Source organism: Excalfactoria chinensis, chromosome 8 (assembly GCF_039878825.1).
Source record: "Excalfactoria chinensis isolate bCotChi1 chromosome 8, bCotChi1.hap2, whole genome shotgun sequence".
Taxonomy (NCBI): domain Eukaryota; kingdom Metazoa; phylum Chordata; class Aves; order Galliformes; family Phasianidae; genus Excalfactoria; species Excalfactoria chinensis.
Genome location: NC_092832.1, coordinates 15,570,647 through 15,597,063, shown reverse-complemented (window position 1 = coordinate 15,597,063; position 26,417 = coordinate 15,570,647). Strand labels below are relative to the sequence as shown.

Below are 26,417 nucleotides of genomic sequence, written 5' to 3'. Positions count from 1 at the left end.
TTTGAACACTGATTTACATTAGCTGTTAATTGATATAGCTATTAAACCTTTGCTTCGAGTCCAGATTCCTTAGTGTTTGAAAGCTGTAAGATGTACAGTACTTACTGTTTTCTTAACCTGATCGGGATGGGGGGGTGGGAGGGAAAATTAGGAAGGAAAAACTGCAAAATTTTCCACTTCAGAAAGAACACTGTTAGTGATGCCATCCCCTATCACACCTAACAGCCACACTACTCTAAAAGCCGTAATAATGTGAACAAGTAAGATACCAACAGCTTTGAAATACCTAAGTATGAAACTGCTGCACTGTACAATGGTTTCCCCCCAAAATTCTCTTGCTGTCCATGTTTCTGTTATTCAGCAGTTGTGACCAGCACTGTCAAACCCAGTGGCATATCAGTGGAGCAAAGCATTCCATTTCTCCGTATGCCAAAAGAGCTGTCTCTGGTTTATGTCACACATTTCAAAACACAACCAAGGGATGCAGTGACAGGCGAGGAACACATCCACATCCTCCAAAATAACTGCAGACTCAAGGCGTACACAAAGCCCATGCTTGGTGTGCAATACACTGAACTTTAGTGCACCCTGAGCAGAACCCAACCAAACAGCCGCAGGAATTCATGCTGAGCATTCTGACAGATCTTCCCACAAGTTAAGTACATTAACAATTGGAAAGGACTGTCAGGCCTCGCTCACCAACACTTGTAGAAATTATTTTAAGTGTCAGAAGAACTTATTTTTCACTACGCCAATAAGCTTTCTCTGTTGCCTCTGGTGGCAAAATGTACTGAACACCGAAGCAACAGACAGTGATGTGACTAAACTTAAACTGCCCTGTAGCTTATTTTCTGGTACTGTGTCATCTCAGTGCAGGTACTTTATTCATTCTCTGAGTTAAAATAAAAGAAATCAGATGGCTGGAGTCCTATAAGATCGTGTGAAAGAAGGGATTACCTCTATTAGCAGCACAAACCCTGCAAGCACAGGTTGTAATTCCCAATTATCCTGCTTAGTAGAATGCCAGCAATCGCCTAATGGGCCTGAAAGGGAAAGGGTAGCTGTGGTTGCTGTAGCTCTTTCCCATCTGACATCCATTTGAGATTGATGGCCATTTACCCATGGCGTTTCCTAACTAAAAATACACCACACTGCACATCACCTACTAATTCAGGTACCAGAGATAGTACAAATCTCTGCACAATCCATCCTGCTTCTTATTAGCAATGCTTAGTTGCTTAATTTACTCCATTTGCAAAGGCTATTGCATATCAGTTATTCTACCGAACATGAGCTCATACCAACAAAGCCTGCAGTCGTGTGTGGCACACAGCAAGTCCTGGGCACAGCAAGCAATGTCAGAGCTGCAAGGAAGCTACCTCAGTGAAAGCTGAGAACATTCAGTACTCAGCAGAGCTGTGCCTGTGCACAAGGCTGGCTATGGGTGCAGGTGCATCCTCCTGGAAACACACAGCATTTTCACCTCTGTCCAGCCTCACACCAGATGCATCATTCAAAGGATTGCTGAGTCGACATGGGTATCCTCAGAGCTGTATTTCTCTTTGCAAAGCAAATTCTTATGCAATGACAACTGAGCAATTTCTGATCTGAGTCAGATGAAGAAATGTTTTACACAGAACTTGCAGCATAGGTATACCGTGACATTTTTTCCTTCATCTTCTTACGGAAATCTCCTATTGAGAAAATAGGGCCCTCTACTCTCTTCTGAAAATCTTCTATAAAGTGGAACGTGGTGAATTATGGCAAGAACAACCAAGTGCATGGACAGGCAGATGACACAATTCCACTCAGTAAAAATTCAGAGATAACATTTAAAGAAGCAGGCTTTTGTTCTGCTGCAACCGAGCAAATCATTTCCACAAGAATGGGCACAAGGAAAACATTTAATGCAAAACCTGCTTCAGGATAATGAATTTTCCTACCAGATGTCCTGACTCCTCTTAGCCCTTCTGGGCATCACTGTACTTCATGACCGCCACCCTCAGCTTTCAAAACCAGACCTTTTGCAGCAAGCAAGCCGCACATCCCGTCACCCCTCTGCAGCAAGCTGCGTAACAGCGCTTGGCAGAACTGCCTTCCAGCAGCCACGAGCAGTTGTTTGATCACAGTGCAGCAGCCACGGCGGGCACGGGTCACTTCCCCGCACTCTGCTGCCCTCCGCGACAAGGCTGATAACTCCTGACAGAGGAAGGCGCGGAGGTGACCAAACGCCGTGCAGCTGATGTGGAATACAAAGCAGGTTCTGGAGCTCGGTGTCAACCACCATTTCAGCCAGAGGCAGGCTCCATTTTGCTCTATGTCACTAAGAACAGATAGACCCATTCACAGGGCATTTAAGGGCTATACAAATCAGTTTCAAATGCATAATTTTGTGGTAATATCGCTTATAGTGAAACAAGGGGAGCGTTAAGTGCAGCGATAAGAGCTTTCCTTGCTAAAAGAAGGCTGCCTTTTGTTTTAAAAGAGAAACAAGGACACACGCAAAAATAAAACAACCACTAAGACTGTCTCGCTCCCCCACAAGTAGAATCTGCTCTTGTTCCATACACAGAAATAGTAAAATTACTGCTGGTTTCCTTGAGAGTCCTAAGTGCTACAGCTATTTACATACCAACAAAGAAGCTTCTGCATTAACAAAACATTTGAACAACGTAGGAAATTGCACAGAGGTGGCTGGCAGAGAACAAAGAACGCAGAGACAGAGTAACAACTAATGCATGGGAATTTCACCACACGCAGGAAAAAAAATAAAAAAATAAAATTACAAACGTTTTTAGCGAATGACAAAGTGAAAGATTTTCCAACAGCTATGCGATCTAACAGCAAATGATCTCCTGGAAATGGGAATAAATACAACAGCTCCAAGTTAACCGTTTTAACACTGCGTGCAGAGCTAACTTGCAAACAGTCACATTTGCAAATGCCTAAATTAGGTGTTACATAACTGTCAATGTAATTGGAGCTTTCTGCTTGAAGATTCGAGGAAAGGGCAAAAATTGTAAATTCATGTCTGTATGTTAAATAGTGAACGTGAGCAACTAGCCGAGCCACGAAATCACTCAGATGTAGTTTTAACAGCTGATGTGGATTCGTTTAATTTCCTGGATAGAGAATCAGAAATTAGAGGCTGGCATCCCCATAGAGAACAAAATACTCCAGGCAGAACCTCAGCCCAAGGCTAAGGTCTACCAAATAAGTATCGCTATGAAATACTCCATTTCCTTGACAGTTACTTTGCTAAACCAATCCTTTCAAAGGTATATTTTCTCTGCTGCTCTGATTTCATATTTGGAATCCCATGCTTGTTACCAAGAACTAAAGAAGCAAATTTATATGCACTTTCTTTTACCAGAACAAGAAACTCCTGGGCCCGGCAGTGCAGAACAGACAGGTACCAGCTCTGCAGCAGCAGCTTTCTACCATGCCCTCCGGTCAGCCCCCGGGCACCCTCCCCGCAGCACGCACCAACACAACTCCCACCGAGCACCCAAGGTGTTTTTCTCCAGCAAAGGCTGACAGAGATGCCAGCAGGCTGCACTCTCACAGGTTAAGAACTGCTTCACAGCACAAATACGGGGTGAAAACTCTATGAGATTTCACAAGTGGTACTTCTGAGCCCGACCGTGCAGCCGTGCACGTCGCTGAGAAGCGACCCGAGCACGTGAGCAGCCGGATCACGGCGCACCAGTTGCACTTCGCAGGTGCCCCGCGCTGAGGAAACCGTGAAAGATTTGCACCCAGATCACAGCAGCTGCTGCCTCCTTCCAAACATCCTCTCCATACATGAGGTTGCCCTGACTGTGCGAGTTGATGAGGACACTCGGCTAACAGGACAAGCTGCTTTTTGTTGTTTTGTTGTTGTTACGGTGATTACACATCGCATTTTGCAGCGACAGGCTGAAGTTATCGCAGCACCGCCTCTGGGCGGGGAAACGCCCCGACCGCCGTCCCGATCATCCCCACAACCCTCACCCCCGCAGCCGCCACTTACCTGATGCTGCTGCCATCTACCGGCGACCCCGGACCGGCGGGTTGAGCCCCTCTTCGTTCCGCGGCCACACGCAGGCTGCAGCGCGGCGCCTCTAGGGCCAACGGCTGCCTCGTGCCGCTGCGTGCAGCGCCGCGGGGCCCCGCGCGACGGCTCGAGAGGAGCGGCGCGAGGCCGGCAGGGTGCCGCTGCACGTGCTGCCAGCCGCTCCGAAGGAAAACGAACGGGAAGTCTCCTCTGAGCGGCAGTGCATTTGAATAAGTGTCAGAGGGTTTATGAAGATTAGGACGTTAATGGAATTTTGCTAGGGAAGCCGCTCGTTGCCCAGCGTTTTCCAAGTGCCTGGCCACAGCCCAGCCCGCAACTCAGCCGGGGCCGTGAGCCAGAAACACTGCTCCTGCATAAGACTGCAGCCCTGCTCGTGCCAGAGGGATTCTTTTCAGTTGCTAAGATTACCGTGCAGCTACAAAACGACCCCAGGGTCAGAACTGAGTGCACGAGGAAAACAGCAATGCTTCCCCCCCTTTGCACTGTCTCGGACTGCAGGTGCAGCCAGCCTGCTCTCCCTTGTGGGCCATGCACACTTGTTCTCAGAAGCTGGCAAGAAAGTCTGAGATTACCCTCATTTAATGTATCGCTCTCCACGTTGTTAGGAACACAGTACCACATTAGGAAAGGTTATAAGAAATAAATTAAGTAACATCAGACATACACCAACCATCTGGCCCGCTTTTGTACATACTGTGTTATTTTTTCTAGGTCTACCCATAGGAGATCTCTTTCCATTGCCAGAGTACTCCACACACATTGACCCGTCCCAGCACTGCCCTCTGAGAATACTGATCAAAGGAGGTTTAAAACAGAACAAAAACAAAATTTAAATGAACAAAAATAGAGTCCTGTGAGCCTGCTGTCACAGGGTTCTGTCTGAGTTTGGCAAGCTAGGCTGGAAGCTGGCTTTCCCGCTATGACCAACAGCAGAATACAGTGGAAGCCTCCTCCAGGAAGAGAGAATGTACAGCTTTTATTGTGTTACAGAGAACCACAGTACGCTTTATCAGTAGTCACTGTATGGATCTAAAGAGATATACAATTATTGTGAATATGCTATATTACTAAACTAGTATTACCATGAAAATGATTTATTTATTTTTTTTACCAGACTAGAAGACTACTCATATCTAGCTTATCTCAGAGGTTTGTTAATTGTTTACAAATATTTTGTTGCTGTGTTGTATCCTGCAGTTCTAGAGCTGATGGACAACAGCACAGACATGAAAAATCTTACCAAAATTCCCAGCTTGATATACATGCTATGTCTAAGGCTTAAAACATTAAATTCCAGACAACTTTATATCTCAAATCTCTTAAGTCTCTTAAATATCTCTTAAATCTCTGGATATTCAAAATGCTCTAATATACTCACTCCTGAGGAAAACTTCCCCCCCACCCCCCCACCCCCCCAAATTAATTTTTAGTGTGTACTTATGAGGGCTGCTCCAAATGTAATGCCTTCTATTTTATGATGTTGGCCTCAATATCAGAGTTGGGTGGCGATGGAATGGCAGTTGAGGATGAACCTTCCCAGTAGGTATTCCATTACATTTTGTTGCTGTCTGACAGCATGGTGTCAGACGTGAAAGTGTGGATAAAGTAAAGGTGTGTCACTGAATTAGATCCCGTTGACATTCATCAACACTTGGTGAACATTCATGGACGCCACACAGTGGATGTGAGAACAGCAAGGCAGTGAGTGGTGCGTTTCAGCTGTGGTGACAGCAACATGAAAGACAAGCCACGTTCTGGACAGCCATGCAGACTTTGGTGAGTGCAACATGCAAGCTTATGTTTATCACCAGTGAAAATGAATAACTAATGGTGGTGACTACATCGAAAAGCAATCTTTTGTGGCTGATAATTTTCTCTATCAATAGCATTATTGTGCTCTTTGTATTTGTTGCAGTTTCCATGGAAATAAACAGGAGGCATTACTTTCAGAGCAACCTACATAAAATTCACTGGTAATCTACAAACACATTTGCAGTTTTTATTATTGGAAAGTAAACACATCTTTGGTAAATATCTGTTACTTTGTTCTTTACTTAGTTAAAAAACTTAATTCATTTTAAAATCTAGATTAACTCATTTTAAATATTTATATAATGAATAAGGCTTACATGGCACAATGCTGAAGGAGATGAATGGCATACATAGCAAACCTGAATGATGATTTCAGGTTACGCGTCCTGTTAATTCTGCATCCATGCTCTGGCTCAGTTTCCTTTAGTGCTCTTCAGCCAGGCCTGGGAAGCTAAATCTGAATGAGACCTTTCTAATGAATAATATTTCCAACATTTAAAGGTGCCACAAGTCTAGAAAATACTGTCTAGTTAAATGATACATTCTGCAGTATGTATTGAATTGTATACTAAAAACTACAGCAAACCAATTAGTGTAAGATTGAAATAATATATTATAGCTGCAATATCTCCTAAAAATGTCTACTTTACCACTTGTGCAGTAAAACAGAGAAAATACACACTATGCATGCTTGTACAAGTTGTAGGTGACTGCTTGCTCCCAAAGGCACAGGCCACAGTTAATGTGAATGAAAGCCTGATAACAAATATTGGCTTCTGTATAATTACAAAAACCCAATTAGAAACTGAATGCTTGAACTGGTATTTTTACTGTTTGCATACAGAATTTCTTCACTTTTTCTAAAAAATACTATACCGCATCCTTTAAGAAGAGTAACAGCTTTAAGCAGAGCCTGTAATTTCAGAGGAGAAATGTTTGGCTTACAGAGTTTTGGAGATACTTTAAACGTGTCCAAGAAATGTTAAGGTTATTTTTAATAATAATTACAGTTTTATTGTTCTACTACAGTATTTTTTTATTCATCTGCCTTTTTAAAGGATCTTGTCTTACATTTGAGACAATAAATAGCATACTTTACAATAAATAATATTCAACTCATAAGTATTGTATGTAGAAAATAATTAACACTGCAATAGGATCTTCAAGATCAATTCCATCTTATGTATTCTGCAGCAAAAATAACATTTCTAGTAAGAAGGAATTACTTATAAACCTAGCAAGATCTACACATTCACATGTGTGTAAACAACTTAACAAGGTTTATTATGCTTCCAGAAAGGCTTTGCTTTTACAGTAAGTTTTAAGCTAAATGTTATCATAATATGGTATATTATATATAACAGTGTTGTATTTAGCTCCATCACACATTTAATTTGAAAATAAAAATGGAGTGCTATTATTTACAATGAAAATTAACTTTTCCTTCACAAGTGACTGTATCAGCGTGTGAACAAAATGTTAGAGCGAGGCATTCCAGATGAACCGCAGCTGAGGTTGGACGAGGATGATTTCGTGATGAACTGTGATGGTCCTGGCAATAAACACCTAGAAATGATAAGGAAAATATAGCAGAATTTACAGAATTTACAGGTAAAACTAAGATTCAAGATTGAAACAATTAGTTGTTCATGTGCTTACTTTATAATTGTTATATACAAGAAAACACGTACAATAAGCACTACTCATAAAACATAAGGAGGCAGTTAGTAACTCATGAAGCAGATCCTATGGTCACGGACAGCTTAGCAAAATTTCAGGATGGTCTATGATAAACATCTTGCCAATTCTCAACATTTAAAGCAAGAAGGTAGAAAAACAACAATGGCATCCTGTGCAACACTGCCATCCACATTTAACATTTCACTCACTGTCTTTGTTATTATAGTACTATTTGTTCAGTTTAAACTGGGTAAAAACTGCAGTTCATGTTAGCTACATTTTAAAATATAAGTTGTTAAAAAATGTTTATTAGGAAAAAAAGAAAAAAACATTTTTCGCTTTGATTTCCTGCTCTCCTTCCCTACAAACTGGCATGCTGTCATCGCAATTCTTTTAAAGCAAGAAACAGTGATGCAACAACATTGTGAGTCACACAATTGTCTATTTACTGTTTTATATTCATGCAGCTATATTGTTTGTCTTTTATATAAAACTATAAACATGATTTATTGTGTCTAACACTCATTCTTAAATCTGTCTTATTTTATCATTTACTAATAGTTACAGAAATCATTAGATGAGCACAGTAACTGCAGAAATAACATCCACACGAAATCAGAGCTTTGTAATGAATTATGTCAGTGTTAGGATGGATTAACACAACACATTATATAAATTATTGCTTAAAAATCATTGCATCATTCTAGTGAGTCATATTGATTAATGATGAATAAGTTAAAAGATTGATCTTACGAATCACATTATTACCAAAATGTTATTATTCTTTTATCTTCATCAATTTAGAGGAAAAAAATAGTCTGATTTGGTCTGGGCTGGCAGTGTGTTTCATAGCTCACTACCTCACCAGACTGAGTTCTGTGTTTTCTTGTTGATACAGAGAACAGCCCTAATATGCCTATCAGAGAATATGTCATAATGCCACTTAGCAAGCTGTAAGGATCTAGTAATAGATGGTATTTTTCACATTTCTTAAGTATTGTAACATCAGTGAATTTAACAAAATGTGAAAAGTCTGGCTCTTTACACAGTTTATTTCTTGGCTATTATCTGAAGAGGTTTTGGTATAGCTTTTGAGTACTCTTGTTGTTTTCTTTATGTGAGGGGAAAAAAAAAAAAAGCATTAATGCCCATTTACATTAATACTCCTATTCATTCTCTCTCACATAGAGTGGATGTAGAGTTTGGAGCTGGGATTGAGAACAAATCAAAAAAATTGGAAAGAAGAACCCCTGCTCATTTCATTGCACCTTTTTCTTCTTTCTACATACAAATAGGTTTGGCCAAATCAAGGAGTATCTGCTAACTTTGAAAGCTTTAGTCACCAATACAGAACAAAAAGTAGTGTTCTGCTCAGGAAAAGAAAATGACAAAGTTCTTCAAGTTTGATTTTATGGAGTCTTGAAAGAATGACTTTCTTGTACGTTTATTAAGTTATCGTCTGATCTCTTGCACCTGCAAAATTTAACTATTAGTAAAAAAAAAAATTATTAGTGGTAGTGCAGCTTCTTATGTAATTTAAGAACAGAAACTTAGATGAAAAGTGAAATAATACTGTGTCTATCCCATTTCTAGAAACAGTAGTTAATTGCCTGAGACATTGTGGGGCACAATGGACAAGAGCATTTGTTTCCATACGTATCTTTCAATTCACAAATTCAGAATGTTAAGTAGCATATTGCTTTAACAGGTCCGAGATTCTTCTAGCTTGCAAAAGTTTTGAATGAACTTCCATTCAGTGTCAAAATAAACACAGAAACCAGACAAGAAATAAGTTTTGTTGGGTTATCCATTCCACCTCTTTCCAAATGCAAGATTGTTAACTGCAGGACATTAGAGTAATCTGACCAGTTTGAATAGTTTATGGTTGGTTATGATGAAAAATTTTCTGCAGTATTAACAGTGAAAGCAATAAAAACTTCAAGCCTGAAGATTTTCTACTCTGAACTAAACCAAATTACTTCACCATACTCCTGCTGCAGCTCAGTTGATGTTAATATTGAATATGATTCGTTTTGTGGCTAAGATACTTCTACTTTTACTGTGATCAAACAAATGCAGTTTTTAGTTGATTTTAAATTGTTAGATCGCCTTTAGATTTATACGACACTAACAAATGAGTTTAGTGTATCGAATAACTGGCCTTAGATGTACCAAATACACAATTAAGTCATAAAATAAATTTAACAGATAATATATCAAAGTTTTGCTTTTCATGTGATATTCAATTCATAAAACTCTTCTATAATATAGTGTCTGTAACATGTTTCATATAAACAAAGTTTTTGTAAGTTTATATACATAATAATTCAAATTGCCATTGCGGATAGAATTTGGAGCCAAAATAATTTGAAACTTATGTTTAATTTTCCATCTAAGGTTGTTAAATTACAGATCATTGACTCCCACATTGGGAGCACTTTCAGTGATCCCCGTACTGACAATATGATCCTTATTGTATCCAGTTGAAAAACTAAACCAGCCAATGGAGAATCGGGTAAGTGCCAAAGAGTTTTTTTTACTATATGATGCTGTTTTGCAAGGTTTGAAAATATATTTATGTTCTGTGAGATGAAATAATAAAACTTGAAATCGGTAGGCTTTGGAAATCAACTTTGCAAAACTGTGCAATACAGTAAATCAGATGGCACTTACCTGACCCTTGGCTGGAGCTGAGCCCCTATAGCATCCCACTGCGAATGTCAAGCCAGAAGTATCACACGTTAGGATACCTCTAGGAATGCAAATCTGGAATCAGTGACTTTGAGGGATCTGAGAAGGGGAAGAAAGGAAATTTTCAGTTTACTTTACAGAAAGCCTTTGCTGCAGCTACTTAAGCAGTAGGCAATCAAGACTTCAATAATTGTAGTTTCACACAAAATCTAAATACCTAATTTTTTTGGAAGCACTTAATGAGGGAGCTACAGAGCTCAGAATAATCTTGATTTTCTATCAGGGCAACTGGGTTTTTTCTTTTTGCCTTTCTTGGTTTTTCTTGTGGTTTGGTTTTTTTTTGTTTGTTTTTTGTTTTGTTTTGTTTTTCTTTTTTTTTCTTTTAATATTTAGGTAACTAGGTTTAAAGGGAACTGTGGCAGTAGTGGCATAAGATTAAGTCTGTCCCAGTGTTATCTTTGATCACTGTATTTGAGGCAGAGAATACTGACATGCATACCTTGTATCATCCCAGCTAGGACTAATTCCAGTCAGGGATCCTCTTGAGTCTGATGAATATTTGTACACCACTAGCAGGCAGTGCTTACAAAGCTGTACTATTCGTTGGCAACACTGGAGTTGCTCAGGAGTCACCACCTCTGTGCTTTTACTGAATATGGTTTCCCAAGAGTTCCTGTTATGGAAACAGATAAGACTTTATGTTTTCTGCAGTCTGTGAGCTTTATTCCTTTATATCAGATTTAACAAGAGAAAATGCATTAACATGCCTGTTTACAGAAATGTTCTATACTATTTAAACAATAATTCAGATGCTGAAGAGTCCAAATACCATATTAAAAAAGTTAACTTTTCATATATAAAACCTTCCAAATGAGTTTTTCATCCATTATATTCCTTAAGTAAGGCTATGACGTAAATTTAGCACAAAGATTTGATGTCATATAATTGTAGATGGTGTCTTATATCAGGAATAAGAAAAATTGCTATTTTTAACAGGCTACCAGCTGAATGAAGATCTGATGTGATATTAATAAAAGCAATGTGCTATTTCTAAATCTCTCCACAGCACAATACCTTAAGTTTGTGATACTAAGAAATTAATACTAAGAGAACATAAAGGATATTGGCACACATTCTGCTTTCTTGTCCAAATAAGAAGAAAGTTTTTAAGTTTAGTCATTAAAATATGACTTATTATCCCATCTGGCCATATGGAGGTGGTCTTCCAGTATTAAATCCAACTTATGAGGTGTATGTACAGAAGCTTTCTTTTTTTAAATGCAAACCATAATGCTTTTGTTTGTCTTAAAAAGCAATTTTCCTTTCAAAAACAATAACAACAAGAAAAAATAAATAATAAACATATCGAATATGTTTTATTGCAGAAGATGATACTAGTTTTACTGTACACATTAACACTTGTGTTTGTGCCTATGTTATGCTCCATGCAAAAATCTGATCAGATTACAGACCATTATCTATGCTCTAAGGGCAATGTGGCTGCTGTGAAGGCCACTTTTTCATAAACATATTTCCCAGTATCACAGATGGCATTGTAAGCTTGATGTTTTTTACTTGGTTGTCAAAGAAGCACTTCAGAGAGTGAGGAAAATTTGCTGCATCTATTTTTTGGGATCAACGTGGCATTTGGGATGATTTAGCCTTGTCCCACTGAGATCAGTAGTAGACTTCACATCCCTGAGGTAAGATGTTTGCTCCTAAAACAATGGATTTTAGTACACATCAAAGAACCAGCATGCCTACTTCAACCTAATGAAAGGTGTTTTTTTTTTAATTGCACTGTATTAGCATACAATTATGAATATTAATGAGTAAAACAAACTACATATACCTGATTTTTCAGCCTGGATTTCCGGTCTAAATAGTATGTGCGAGCTGAAACTGTTCAGTCCTATGAATTTTCCACCACATATGTAACTTTCAACTTACAAAAGTATTTGTCTCATTAATTCTTATCCATGTAATAAATTAAGAAACATATTTTCTAAGGCAAAGGTGTTTATTTAATAAGCAGAATAATTATACTGCTTGAAGAACTGCTTTCGTTGGTCTATTTTTCTCAGTATTATTCCCTGACCATGAAATTTTCACATTTGCTATTGCATGAAAATTAATCTACTGTCTTTATTATTTCCTCCACCATGTGACATCTGGTGGAAAGGAACAAAATGAAGTTCTAAGTATTACATTTGTTCACCGGATTCACAGCATTACACATAATTATTTTCTAATTCAACCCATAAATCTCAAAAATCTCCTGCTAGAAACTCTCCTGATAAATTCCTTAAGTTCTGGGCTTTGAGGTCTGCGATTACTTTCCCATAGTTATGAGAGACTTTATCAGTGAAGAAGAATATATTGACTGCAATAATTACGGTTGATTACAAGCATGACGATATACAATTACCCTAATAAAAAAGATTGATGTTTGGAAATATATGTGTGAATTTTAATGAGATTTCATATATAAGTGTTCCTGATCAATCTCTTCTGTATGCTACCCAGATTCAGTTCATACTCCATTATACTGCAGTCAACAATGACTGGAGTACTGTTACCCAGTGAAGCTCAATTTATTATGCTGTAACTTAAGTTTCCATACATGAGTAAGAAATCACTGAGCTCTTCTTAGATCTAGAGAATATTATGCTTGACTGTGCAGTATTTTTGATTATTTCTCATTCTTTTTAAAACCATCTGAGGTCAACTGGTACTTCCTGTTAGTTTTGTTTACTGTGTAGTAACACAAATGTAGCTTTATGAAATCATCCATATCCATGTAATTTCACTAGGTTTTTTTTGTTTCTTTTCTCGTTCCTTTTGCTAAAACAAACAAACAAAACAAAACAAAAAACTAATGGCTATTATTTTTGTTATTCTCCACAGACACGCATATTATTGATAATGAAAGTGCCATACTTCTTGATATATTTTCATATACTCTTTCTTAATTAGCACAGTAATATCTCCCTCTGAACATTTGTCCCCAAATTCCACATGTGCCCTTTGTTTATTCTAATTTTTTTCTTTAAAATGGAACAGTTAATTCTAAGGATGACAGGTGAGAAGCTGGTCTCTGCTGCATAGTTGTCTTGAGGTCTGTGTTGAGGATTACGTGGAAGAGTGATGTATTGCAATTGAATAAACAACATATTGACTAGATACAGACATCCTTTCAGCTTACTTTCTTATATTAATTTTGTAGTAGGTGTGCTATGTGTAGAGTGATCTCAACACCTACTGGTTATTCATATATAATTTTTTTAACAGTATTTTTAGGAACTTTTACATACCAACTCCTCTTACAAGGAATTGGATGTTTGTCAAAGAAGGTAGCTCTGTTTTCAAGTCAGCTAAGACTTGATCTACATGAATGAAGATACTGCTAGATGGAAAATCCTGCTCTTCCTTGAACTCTTCTTTCTTGAACAAGAAAAGGTTTCTGTGTTAACTTTTTGAGCATGCAAAATTCATGACAGCTACTTCTAACAAGTCTTAAGACTGTAAATGAAATATAAAATGACTTAACAACTGGCACAACAACAAATCTTCAGCAATGAGAAGATAACTGTAAGACAACAACAAAACTCGTGACCTTTTGGGTACTCTTGGATCCCTCGTTCTTATTAACACATTATTCTATTATGTTAGGAAATAATTAACAAGTGCAGTACTTGTGTTCCCTACATACAACAAGTAACTGTAAGAGAAGAGTATATTGAGCTTGATTTTTATGTAAATACAATATCTATTAGCATATTACATTTGTTCATCTTCAATAAACCACTTAAAACATCTTATGCAAGCTACTCAAATCCCAACCCACTCTTTTAAACACCGTATATACTTTCAGAGAAATTGTATTTTGGTATGCAGTGTCTCTCCTACTCACATATTTCTACTTTATCAAGAAATTTGGAGAATCAGGCCACCGATATAAAACAGGCCTTATACAAATGCTACTGATTTCAGGAATGTAGGTTTTGAAGCATTGGATATTAAACTTCTAAAATATGGCCTGATTGCTCTTTCCCCTCTAGAAAATTTATTTGTAATCCAAACATATCTGCTTACCTCAGTGTGCACATTTCCTATTCTGCACATACTTAAATTCCCACCAGTGTACGAACCAGCAAACATAATCAAGCACAAAAATTCTGACCCATTATTTGTAAATGACAGAACAGAGATTGCTTTTGGCAAGAGATTGTTGCACCTGTGATTGAACTTTTTCTTGCAAGTCTTGAGATGGCAATGAGTTTTTAGGGAGTAAATCCACATTTGACACAGTGGCCTGGCCTAAAAATCATTGATTGTCCAAATGAAAGAGTTGAACAAAAGCTCAGCTATTTAGAAAATTAGATTATGTCCTTAGATTATTATATTTGTAAAAAACTTACTAAATGTCTGATTCCATTACTGAAGCAGTTGGCCTAGATTATTAGATTTCTAATTACACTCTCTCTTTACATTGTTTTAAAATGTGTTCAATGTATTACAACGTTCTCTTGAATGAAAATGAGCAATGAAGTACGCCTGTACTGATCGTAACTGTGAAGTTATTAAAAAGATTAAGGTAATAAGTAAAATGGGCTTACCCTGAATTACAGAAACAGTTCCACAGACCTTGACCATGGCTCCAAAGTAAACGATTAAATACACGGTTAAATAGACGGTACAGGTGTAGATTTTCAATGTCTGGAGCCTTCCAGACATGCTGGAGGACTGCACGAACACTTGTCTTGACTATATCCAAAACCTGGGTAAGAGGTATTTGAAGCAAAACAAAGAAAGGCATATTGCAAAATCCAAAAACAACTGTTCTCTGATTCATTGCACACACAGATGACTGCGTAGCTATAAATTCCCACAGATGTCTACATTTCATTTCTGTGCATTCAGCAGCAAACTTTTATGAGATGCTTTTTCTGTCAATAAAATGTTGCAAAACTAAATCAAAATATTTTATTTTTATTACAGAGAAGTTCTTTTCCCTTTTTTCATTCTGTTGAATACTAGCTAATTTAAATGACAAACAGCATTTTAAGAGAAACAAAATGGATGCAATTAGAGACTAGAAGCAACAGTTAACAACCCAAATATTATATATTTGAAGATTCTCTCCTTCTTTTTCCCCTCCCTTTTAAAATTCCATGTATTTCATAAAGAACTAAAATGTCCTGAAAAAATGAAAAAAGCTGATTTTCACAGAATCACAGAATCACCAAGGTTGGAGAAGACCTAAAAGATTATCCAGTCCAACCGTTCACCTATTACCAAGAGCTCCCACTAAACCATGTCCCTCAACACAACATCCAATCATTCCTTGAACACCCCCCCAGGGTCAGTGACTCCACCAACTCCCTGGGCAGTCCATTCCAGTGCCTGACCACCCTTTCTGAGAAGTAATACCTCCTAATGTCCAGCCTGAATCTCCCCTGCCGCAGCTTGAAACCATTCCCTCTAGTCCTATCACTAATGACACAAGAAAAGAGGCCAACTCCCAGGTCACTACAACCTCTCTTCAGGAAGTTATAGAGAGCTATAAGGTCTCCCCTGACCCTCCTCCAGACTGAACAATCCCAACTCCTTCAGCCTCTCCTCATATGGCCTGTGCTCCAGACTCCTCACCAGCTTTGTTGCCCTCCATTGAACACATTCCAGGGCCTCGATGTCTTTCTTGCAGTGCGGGGCCCAAAACTGGACACAGTACTCAAGATTTTGTTTAATGTTTGTCAAAACTCTGCATTACAGTAGATCAAACTATTTTAATTTGGCTTTCAACTGAGAAATAAGCTAGTGAAATAAGCAACAAAATAGTAAAATATTTAAAGGAGTAATGTCTATAGTGATGGAAGATATTTTAGATATTTCATAAACATATAAAAATATAAAATGAAAAGTGGGATTCATCGTGCCTGTTTTCACATCTGTAAGTTCTCTCAGGTCAGTCATCTAAGTTCCCTCTAAACTTACTGGACATAAACAAGCTGAAAGAATGTCTTGACATCTTGACATATGTTTATTCAGATATGTCAATAAAACCAGGAATAGGAAGCAATAAACTTCCAGAACACTGAAGTAGTATCTTGGCTCCTCATCGGAGCTCCGAACTCTGCCCTGAAAGAGCCTACAGTGCATGTAGCCTTTTAAAACGAACAGACAAACCAAAACAAAACAACCATAATTTTATATATTGCGGGCATCCTTGTTGCCTCTTTATAAACTCCAAAAAAGCATCATGCACAGCGGTGAACTGATGAAGGTATTCTTTCAGTATAAGATGTTGCAAATTTGAAAATTTAGAAGGTATGGTACTCTCTCTGGCAGCTTTCAGACGTATGAAAGACAGATTGGCGTGGCTAAATATCTGAGTCTCAAAAGGTGAAGGAAATGTAATAAAAACAAAATACAGAAGCATGATGTAGAATTTCAATTTTTTCCATCTGCATAACAAACTGTTTTTCACAAACAGCCTTATCACACTTGACAAACAAACCAACCTGTGGATGTCTGATAAAAACAAGCTGGATGAAATGTATCATTTACATGTTCTTTGAGCTGTTTATTGAAGATAAGGGATTGTCTGCATGTATAGATGTTGTTTTAATCCAGTGTGCACAGTTACCAATGGGAACACAACGCTGTCCTATCTGTTCAGAATCTTTGCAAATGCAGTTGAAAAGACACACTACAATCTTTCACACTTTCTCCCACCAAGAATGAGATAGAAAGATTAGATGCCACTGAGTAGACTTTTCTTTAGCACCTGGAGGTAAAGAAAACTAAGGATAGAGCCTCGCACCTTATAGCAAGCTACAGACTGCCACGTACTATGGAGGGAAGAAAAAAAAAACAAAAGCAAAACCTGCTCTGTTTTTGCTATGTTGACATTGACAATATGCCAGAGTGGAAAATATCACAGTTAATTGTTCTTAATTCGCAAACACAACCTCAATCATCCATTTAAGAAAAAGAGACAAGGCATTGCAAAAGGGCTGGAACTTCATGGAGCATGCATACCCATTTTTCTAAGCTAATTTCCCTAGATTACCTTCATCTTTCTGTTTACATCAATTTACATCATCATCATAGCCAATTATCTAAGCGTAACAGAACAAGATGTTATAAGAGAGTATATTCAAAACAAGATGAACAGACCCTCTGGTAACCATCAAAACAGTTTTTAAAGAAACTGTGTAAAGTGATGTAACACAAAGCAGTCACAACTCTTGTCATACAGAAGTCTCTTTTACCTTAAAGTCTTGGGAGATTACATTTCATTTTAGTATGTATTGATTTCATAACTTTCTTCTAAATGCCTCCTGTAACTCTGCTGTAATGTTGTAATGTTAGAAGGTAAGAATATGAGCAAGAGTTTAATTTTTCTACATTACATAGAATAAAATTTAAGAAAACACATCTGTCAGGAACAAGCATTGTGAAATCTTGTGCATGGCCCAGGTATTTTCTTCGCTCTCTCTTTTTTTTTTTTTTTTTTCAGAACTTACCAGTAGTTCAGAATTACAGTTAAGGGGACTGAGTTTCTGTTTTGTATTTCACAAAGTTGCAGAAAGTACCTTTGAGACAGATTCCTTACTTGCATAAATATGCTTCACCTTGAGCTCTTTTCTGCTTTACCCACCCCACTGGAATATAAAACACACTTCTTTCAAATCAACAAAAGCTTACATTTGGCAGTCCTGAGCTGCAATGTCATTGTCAAAGTTAATCCATTTTTATGAACTACCCTTCCAAGAATAACTATTTGATAGCTTGAAGGGATTGAGGCTAAAAACAGTAACGAAAAAAAAAATTATTTCCAGCGCAACCAAAGATGAAGGACCCACTTGTGCTTCAGGAATCATTAGCCTCCCAAGCAGCAAATGATGTCCCCCAAAAGAGCAGCAAAGACATCCATATTTGCAGTTGTGCAATTTTACCAATAACAGCTTGGCATATCAACCTGTATCATCCTGATGTAGTAAACGTGCCCTTGCTTTTACCTGACTGCCAGTCAAATAAAGGACATAACTAACATATATTGTAGACTTTTGGAAATTATTATAATATTGCTTAGAGGAGAACACTGAAAAAAATGAAAAAAAAACAAGAATAGGGGGGTGGTGAAGAGAGAAAAGGAAAGGAGGCAGGTAGAGATGAAAAAAAAGTGAGTGGAGAAGGAAGAGACAAAAAACCAACGAAGCACCTTAACTAGTCTTTTGTGCAAGTCCTGTATCTCAGTTGCAATTATAGGCCTCATCTAGTGATCCTTACCCACACTCATAGCTGCAGACTAAAGGAAGCAACTCTGTCAACACAACCCCTATAATCTCCAGCTGCCCCATTGACTTCTGCAAATGAGATCCTCACTGAAGCAGCAGCATGAATTTGAGACACTGTTAGCTATATATATGTGTGTGTGTTTATCTGTCCATTCCCCATCCTCCCAGCAACTCTTGCTCCATATCACTGCAAGTCCACACTAAGCCTCTCTCTGGATTTGCACTAAAGGCTCTAGCTGCTACATGCACACAGTGGAAAAGACCTGTGTGAATGTCTGTTGGCATTTCTATACTTATTACTGTAACAAGAAAGAAATTGGATCATTTTAGACAAAGGAATATTCAGCAGCAAAAGATCCAGGTATGAAAAAAAATAATAATTTCAGCAAACAAAGATGGCTGCTCTACAGATTTCTGACAATGGCACAAGAGGTCTGCTAAGTTATAGTGCAGCCACTTGACATGGTTAAAGAAGAATTCTAGTTATAGCTTCCTATGCTGTTAAGTCTGTCATGTGTAATTTATTTTTTAAGAGCTGTATAGATGCACATTCAATGTAATAACTTAACTTAATAATTTGACTTGAATAGTTAGATATATTTCTATCAAATGATATCACATTAAGGTGATGTTTTCTCTGTCTGGTACAAAAACAAGCATTTAATGCAATGTTCAATAAAATACAGTTTGAAAGCCTGAGAATCATAGGTCTGATTTTATAAAAGTTGAGATTTGGATCAGAAATTGTCCTCCTGTTCCTCCATAACCATCAACCAAGCTTTTCCAGTGATAATATTTATCATGTGTGCAGCGTTTTTATTAAGTTGCTTACTTTTATGGTCTATAAAAATAGATGGTGAAACTGAGAAATACAGAAATTAAATGCCTGGAACAAATACGCTAATCCACATATTGTGTCAGTGACTGAAGCTGAGACCCAAATACTGCCCCAGGGTCACTCAAGTATTAACAGTACTCTCAAAAAATTTCTTCTATATTAAGTTAAATAAATATTATACTGGGAAGATGACTTTGACTGACACATGTTATGTCACACAGATAGGACTGGCATTCTATACTGTGTCAGTTTTTTAGAAGGTTAAAAATTCTTCAGGTGCTGTGTACCACAGTAGCTCCTAGACAGCACATGAGTAAAGACAGAATGGTAAATAAATATAATTATTACTTTCTAAGACTAAAGTTGACAGTTGAATATTATAACAATGTTAATAACATTTGCTTGCCTGGCCTATTTTTCCTTCGGCGTGATCTGCTGTAATACTGTGTGTCAAAGAATCGACCAACAAAGTGTAATATCACTAATGGAGTTTTTACATTCCTAGTCTGAAATTACTGACTAACTTATCAATCAAATCTGCTGAATCAGATTCTCAGAATGTTTGATAAAAATATGGGTATGCTTTTTTTTTTTTTTTTTTGCTTTTCTTTCAGCAGTCTAGTTTAGTTTTTTTAAGAAATTGTTTTTGCAATTGTATTTCAGAATAATTTCACTTGTCTAAATATGGGGCGTCATCATTACCTGTATATATGTATTAGAGAAACTAGCCAGTATTTGAACATCTCAAGTCTCCCAAAAACCGCTAAACACCAGTATGCACACTGCTGTTTGTCTACACCTGATGATCTTGAGAGAATGAAATCTGTATCACTTACTTTTCGTTGCTTTACGGAATCCAGTTTTACTAACCAATATGATGCCACTTTTGTTTTATGGTGTTTCCAATTATCCATTATCTGTAGTAATTGCAAAACAAAAGAAATGCATGTAAAGGTAATCAAAATAGGACATTTCATTCACAGGTAACCACAGTTTTAACATATGAACTATCTAGAAGATCTCTGTAAAAAGATTCTCTCTAAAATAAATATTTTCAAGTATATGTTTGGAGACATTTGCCAAGATATGTGCAGCTGTTCAGTTTAATCCTTCCATCTTTAGCACCTGGATTTTGACAGCCCTACACTACAAAGCAGATAGAAGCCTGTCTCGACTGACACCGTTGTGATTCCTTCAAAACAGCACTTGTGTTCCATAATGCATAACATTTTCTTTGTTTCATAACAGACATTGGATACACGTTGAAAACATGTTTTCTATAAATGATCATTGTTGTTGAGCAATATTCTCCTTTTACAGTGTATGCTAACAAAATAGCTTTTTACTATCTACCGTCGTGTTCTATTCCAGACCTATGACCAGTTCTGCTTGACAACTATACATACAATTATAATATACAATTAATTCTTTACTTCCATGATGAAATATTTCCCAACAGAAACTGAGTAAAGCCAATTGAATTTTAAAGAGAATTCTGCGGACAGAAATAGCATTTACAACCATGCTAGTGCTCTATTAGAATGCACCACTAGATGGCGTGCATTTACAAACACACACGTAGATAAATAAGCATAGGCTCCTGCATCTCTGAGAGAAAATTTAATGAAGAATTTTATTTCTAGCTCTGAGAATCCAAACATGTTACTTACAAATGCTGTCTTCACCTACATCAATCATCAATACAGGACAATTCCTTTCCACTGTGATGTGTTTCCACAAACTATTGGAGACTTAATCAACACATTTCTACAATTTTTAAAGCCCAGAGAAGAGAACAAGGGACATTTCCAACTGGAGAAGGAATTAGTCTGATGAATTCTAGCACACTCTGGACTGCTTACTTACCTCAGAATTCAGGGGTTAATTAAAACATCCCTCTATATTTCTACTAGATTGAGAAAAACCTGTCTATTTTTTTTCTGGCCAAGCTTACGTTAGTTTCTTTGCAGTAGAGATCTGATAGAGATTTACATACCATATATTTTTTCTTACGTAGCTGAATATTAGATGTTGCTTTTTAATTTTCCTTCAGATCAGGGATTGTTTCGTATATCAAGTGCTAAGGCTCAGAACAGTGTTGGATATGAGACAATGCAAGCTAGCAGGCTATGAGAGCCAAAAATAGAGTGTGAATTGTGATCGTTATGACTAGCAACCTCCTAGCATACCTCTCTGAGTTCTCCAGTAAGCATATTCAAATTAAACACATCAGGGTCTGCACTAACAATACCAGATAAAATATAAACTGTTAATAAATTGTAACATTATTCTTAACTTACTTCAAAGTCTGAACTGTCTCCATGATGAAAAACTGTTTTTTCTTAACCTTTCTGATAGTTTCTCATATATTTTATAAAGGCATAAGAATGTTTTCAGTGCTGCCTTTTTAAGGTCAGTAAGTGTGCAAAGCTGCAAGCTTTTGAAATCTTTGAATTATCCTGAGTTATGGAAGTTCTAAGGCCACAGGAGCTCATGAATCATAAAGTGAACTTTCCACTTTCTTTCATTCTAGTAGCATAAACAGTAAGTGTCTAGACTGTAATTCTTCTTTCTTATTTATAGATACTTACTTCTTCTATAATTAATTCTGATTCTTCATCTGTTTTTCCCGGGAACTTCATTCTCATGTCATTGAAAATGAGTAGGGTCTCTTTCGTCAAAGCGACTTCTTGCTCTTTAGTTTTCTGCTGCAGTAAGGACTCACTCTAAATATTAATTAGAGGGAAAAAAACAAATCAGGTATGATATTTAGATTCTCAGATGGTAACAATCTTTCCTTGATAAAACAAAAAAAAAGAAAATTCTAAACAAGGTGATATAAAATACACTTGAGAAGTGCATAGGTATAGTACCTGACATACATATACTCTTTGTACATGGACCCATCAAGGTTATTTTCAGTTGTAAAGAGATGCAAGAAAAGCAGAGTTTGGATGCATGTTAGTTTGAAACAAGGTGAGAAAATACATGATAATGATTCATAACAATTACCACTTAGAATTTAAATTTGAAATGTAAGATAACAGATTTGAAAATTAAATTCAATATAATTAAAATAAATTCTTATTAAAAACTTCATTTTAGGCCTGCACAGCAACAAATTTCAAGTAATGTTTAACAGAACCTGCCAATTGTATGATTTTGTGCCAGGTCTTCAAGGAAACATAAGGAAGCAAAAACATTTTAATCACACTCTGTGGGTTCCTGGCACTGTCTTCAGTTTCCCAAGATATTGCTTAATATTTTCAAATCCACTTTTGATCATAACTGCTGTAATAATACATTTGTAATTCCCAAATTTAAATCACAGAAAGGTTTGGGTTGGAAGGAACCTTGAAGGTCATCTATTTCCAATTCCCATGAAATGGCTGCCCAGAGCTCCACCCAACCTGGCCTTGCGCACCTTTCTCCAGGGATGGGGCACCCAGAGCTTCTCCTGGCAGACTGTGCCAGTGCCTCGCCACCATCCTTGTGAAGAATTTTTGCTAATGTCTAGTCTAAATCTCCACTTTAATTTCAAGTAATTACTCCTTGTTCTACCACTGTTAAAGATTCCCATCTTCCCTCTTCAGTACTGGAAGGCTGCTATAAGGGCTTCCTGGCTGAACAAGCCCAGCTCTTTTAGCCTATCTTGGTAGGAAACATACTCCAGCCCTCTGATCTTCTTTTTGTTCCCCCTCTAGACCCACTCCAATATGTCCATGTCTTTATTACACTGAATGCAGTACTCCAGATGGCTCATTCTAAATTTAAGTTTCCATATGTTCGGTACATTTGAATCTTACCAGCCTCCAAAAATGAGAATATACACCTTTTTTTCTTGCCTGAAGGATCAATAAACTAATTTAACAAATTACTTCCTCTTACTAAGTTCTAGTTTATCAATATCATTTTAGCAGTAATATATAGTATACTGTTCTCAGTTGCAAAAATAATTACGATCAGAGTTCCATTCACAATATAGTGCTAAATTATCAGCAGTTCTTACCCATTTTCTATGTAATTTTATTCACATTATTTTAAGAAACATGACCTAAGCTCTATTACCTCACATAATTGATCTGCACATCAAGATCATTTCTGTGCTAGAGCTTTCTCAATGAAAAATAAGTATAGTTTCTCGCTCATGTTAAGAGATTAGACCATTTTTTACATCATACGGCAAGAAACTGGTTTTAATCTTTCGGTAATTTGTATTTGATATAGAGTTAATGCGAGTAGAAAAATCTATATCAGCCCTGTCTCATTTAGCTCTCAGAATACATCTTGATGATAAAAGGGTACATTTTAAACTTGAGATAGCTAATGTGATAAAACAACACCTTTAATGCATTGTAGTGAAGACACAATCTTAATGTCTTCCCAATTCTATTAGCTGAGTTTAAAAGATAGAAAACCATTGCTAAGGAGTATTTCATGAGGTGTCAGCGTGCAGTTCTAAAAGGATCCTTTTTCATCATTTAGACAAAGCCTCACAGGCAAAACAGACAATGTGCATTCTGTTGGATGCATCTCTACTACAGATAGTAAACACTGTGAAGCAACATAATTAGCATTACAAAAGGATTTCTGACAATCAAAGCTCACCACAGGAGAGAAAGGCTGCAAGTGTGGGTAACAAGTGCCAATTTGTATTGCCCCATCTCCAGCTAAGTTATTTGGGTGATGAAATGTACACACCAGGCACTAAAGTATGAACTGAAACACAAAAATTCAAAAAGAATCCACAACGTATGGTTCAGAAATACACTTCTATTACAGCCACACAAATACTAAACACTTAGAAGTTCTTTGGTCTATTTTTTCCTATTCATGATTTAGTTGGACCACCTGAGTAAATGTTTTGTTTGCCTAACTCAGGGACAGGCTACAAAATGAAAGATACATACAAGTCTAGACATCTCATATTCCTGAGTATCTGTCAAAATAGAACTGACTGTAACGCATCCTGATTTTTTACACTGAAAAAAATGAGTAATGTAGTTATTGAACTTTGGAGAAAGTGAACATTTTTTGAATGTTATCTCACCCCTGAAGAGTTCATAGTTCCCAAGCTGGATGTCTGACAGACTCTGGATGAAGATGGGCTGCAATTTAAAGAACGAGACCTATTCACTGAGGATGCACGCTGGATTTGCAGAGATGCTTTAGCAGAGAAGGGACGATGCTCAGCTGCATGTGACTGCATAGACAATATTGATATTGAACGAGGGCAGCTTACTGAACGCCTTATCGGACCTGTAGATGATGATGAGGATAAGTATGATGGAGATTTTGTATTTTTAATCGAAGGCTTCCAGTTCATTCTACCTGCAGACAAATTAAAAGTTTAACAAGTAGTTGCATCGTTTCAGACCCATTTTTCTATCAGTAACTAATGTACAACTAACAGATGTGTACATCCGTTAAAGTGTCACATACTTTATATGTAGTAGTCATTCATGTCAGATCCCCTAATAACGCACACTTTATATACTCCATTGGAACATTTATTTCCTCTTCCTAGTCACCTTTAATCAGGTAGACTCAGCCCTCTATAATGAGCATCAGATTTAATATGATTCTCTATAGGTTAAAAATTGCATGGGGCTGCTGCATTAGGCTACCTGAATGGAATAATATGGATGAGAGAATTTGGTTGCTGGAGAATGTATCTGTAGCCCTAGCTTCCCTCACCTGCTCTTACATAATTGTGAATAAAGAATGCCCCTATGAAAAATACAATGTTATAAATATTTGTAAGTATGTGATGAAATTCTTCTCAAAGTAACCAAGAGCAAAAAGGAGCATTTACAACATTTCCAAGTGTAACTTTCCAAGGTATATCTTTCCCTTTAGCAGTTTAGTTAAATATCATCTTTAAAATAAAACATTTTCTTTAATTTAGAAAAGATTTTAAAGATGAAATGAAGAAAAGACAACAGTATTTAACTGTTCCAAATGCTGATATATTCTGAAGTAAGTGTAGCATTTTATGTAATTTCTCATGTACGCCAGACTTATTTAGAAACACGATAATTTAACTTACCTGATCGTTCTGAAGGTTTATATTTATTTTCTTCAAGATCATATGATACTTTTTTCTCTTTTTTGTCATTGTGATCTTCCTTTTCAGTTTCATCTCCTGACCCTGACATACTGCTGCCACTATCACAGCTGCTATCACTACTGTAGTTCTTCGGTTTTCTTAAGGGCTGTGCAATTTCTGGCATAGAACACAGGGGCTAAATCAAAACAAAACAACACAAAGAAAAAAAAAAAAGAAAAAAAATCAAAGAAATTGATTTTCTTCATAATCGCAAAAGAACAGAAGAACATTTTACTATCTGAATAGACGTGTGAGTCAGGGACATTCATTTGTACACATTAAATGTCTCCCAAATTTGACTGGAAGTTTTTCCTTAATTTTAAAACAAAAGTTTAATTTATTTAAGTTTTAATATAATGTAACGCACACATATTAACTGTGAAGGGCAATACTGTATAACTAAACACAAGCTATCTAAACTTGTACTCCAGACTTGGAAACAAACAGATTTCTGCTGCTAACTTAACAGTAATAGTATGTTTATGCAGGCTCAAGCTGCCTGGTCAGAAAAGGAAGAGTTAAGGAAATATTAAGAATAAAGTGGTATATCCCACTGGGGAGAGCCCCATCAATTGTTCAGAGTACACAAGGAGTATTAGGATGTCTATCTACCTGCCAATAGGACAAATTAAGGTGTCTCAACACTTAATGATTTCACAGAAACAGCAGTCCTAATAATGAGATAATACATAACATGGGATGATATTTATTAAACATTCCTGATGTTATACAAGAAACAATAAACGTTTCCAATCAAAAATTACATGGGCTCTAAGGTAGATCTTATTTCCACTTAACATATGGATATTCCTAACACTTTCTATACTGAAAAATATTAAGAACAGCCTGGACAAGACTTCACATCAATTAAACAAGAAGATTAAGAAGAAAGGTCAAAGAAATTACAAATAGAAGTAATGGCAC

At 36.9% G+C, this 26,417-nt stretch overlaps 1 protein-coding gene across 8 annotated transcripts in view; it reads right to left on the bottom strand.

The window, feature by feature from the left end:
- Positions 1–5,009: 5,009 nt before the first annotated feature.
- Positions 5,010–26,417, bottom strand: part of TTLL7 (tubulin tyrosine ligase like 7) — a 71,149-nt gene continuing 49,741 nt past the window's right edge. For 3 of the 8 annotated variants that reach the window (XM_072342942.1, XM_072342940.1, XM_072342941.1), the window contains 7 exons: positions 25,434–25,629; positions 24,435–24,715; positions 21,976–22,110; positions 20,221–20,301; positions 14,860–15,020; positions 10,740–10,913; positions 5,010–7,435 (listed from right to left, as the gene is read on the bottom strand). In XM_072342942.1, coding sequence (XP_072199043.1) covers positions 7,330–7,435; positions 10,740–10,913; positions 14,860–15,020; positions 20,221–20,301; positions 21,976–22,110; positions 24,435–24,715; positions 25,434–25,629 — 1,134 coding nt within the window. In that variant the 3' untranslated portion in view covers positions 5,010–7,329. Of the gene's footprint in view, positions 7,436–10,222; positions 10,340–10,739; positions 10,914–14,859; positions 15,021–20,220; positions 20,302–21,975; positions 22,111–24,434; positions 24,716–25,433; positions 25,630–26,417 lie in introns of all 8 variants that reach the window. The other 5 variants (XM_072342943.1, XM_072342944.1, XR_011904474.1 and 2 more) reach the window with 4 other exon arrangements.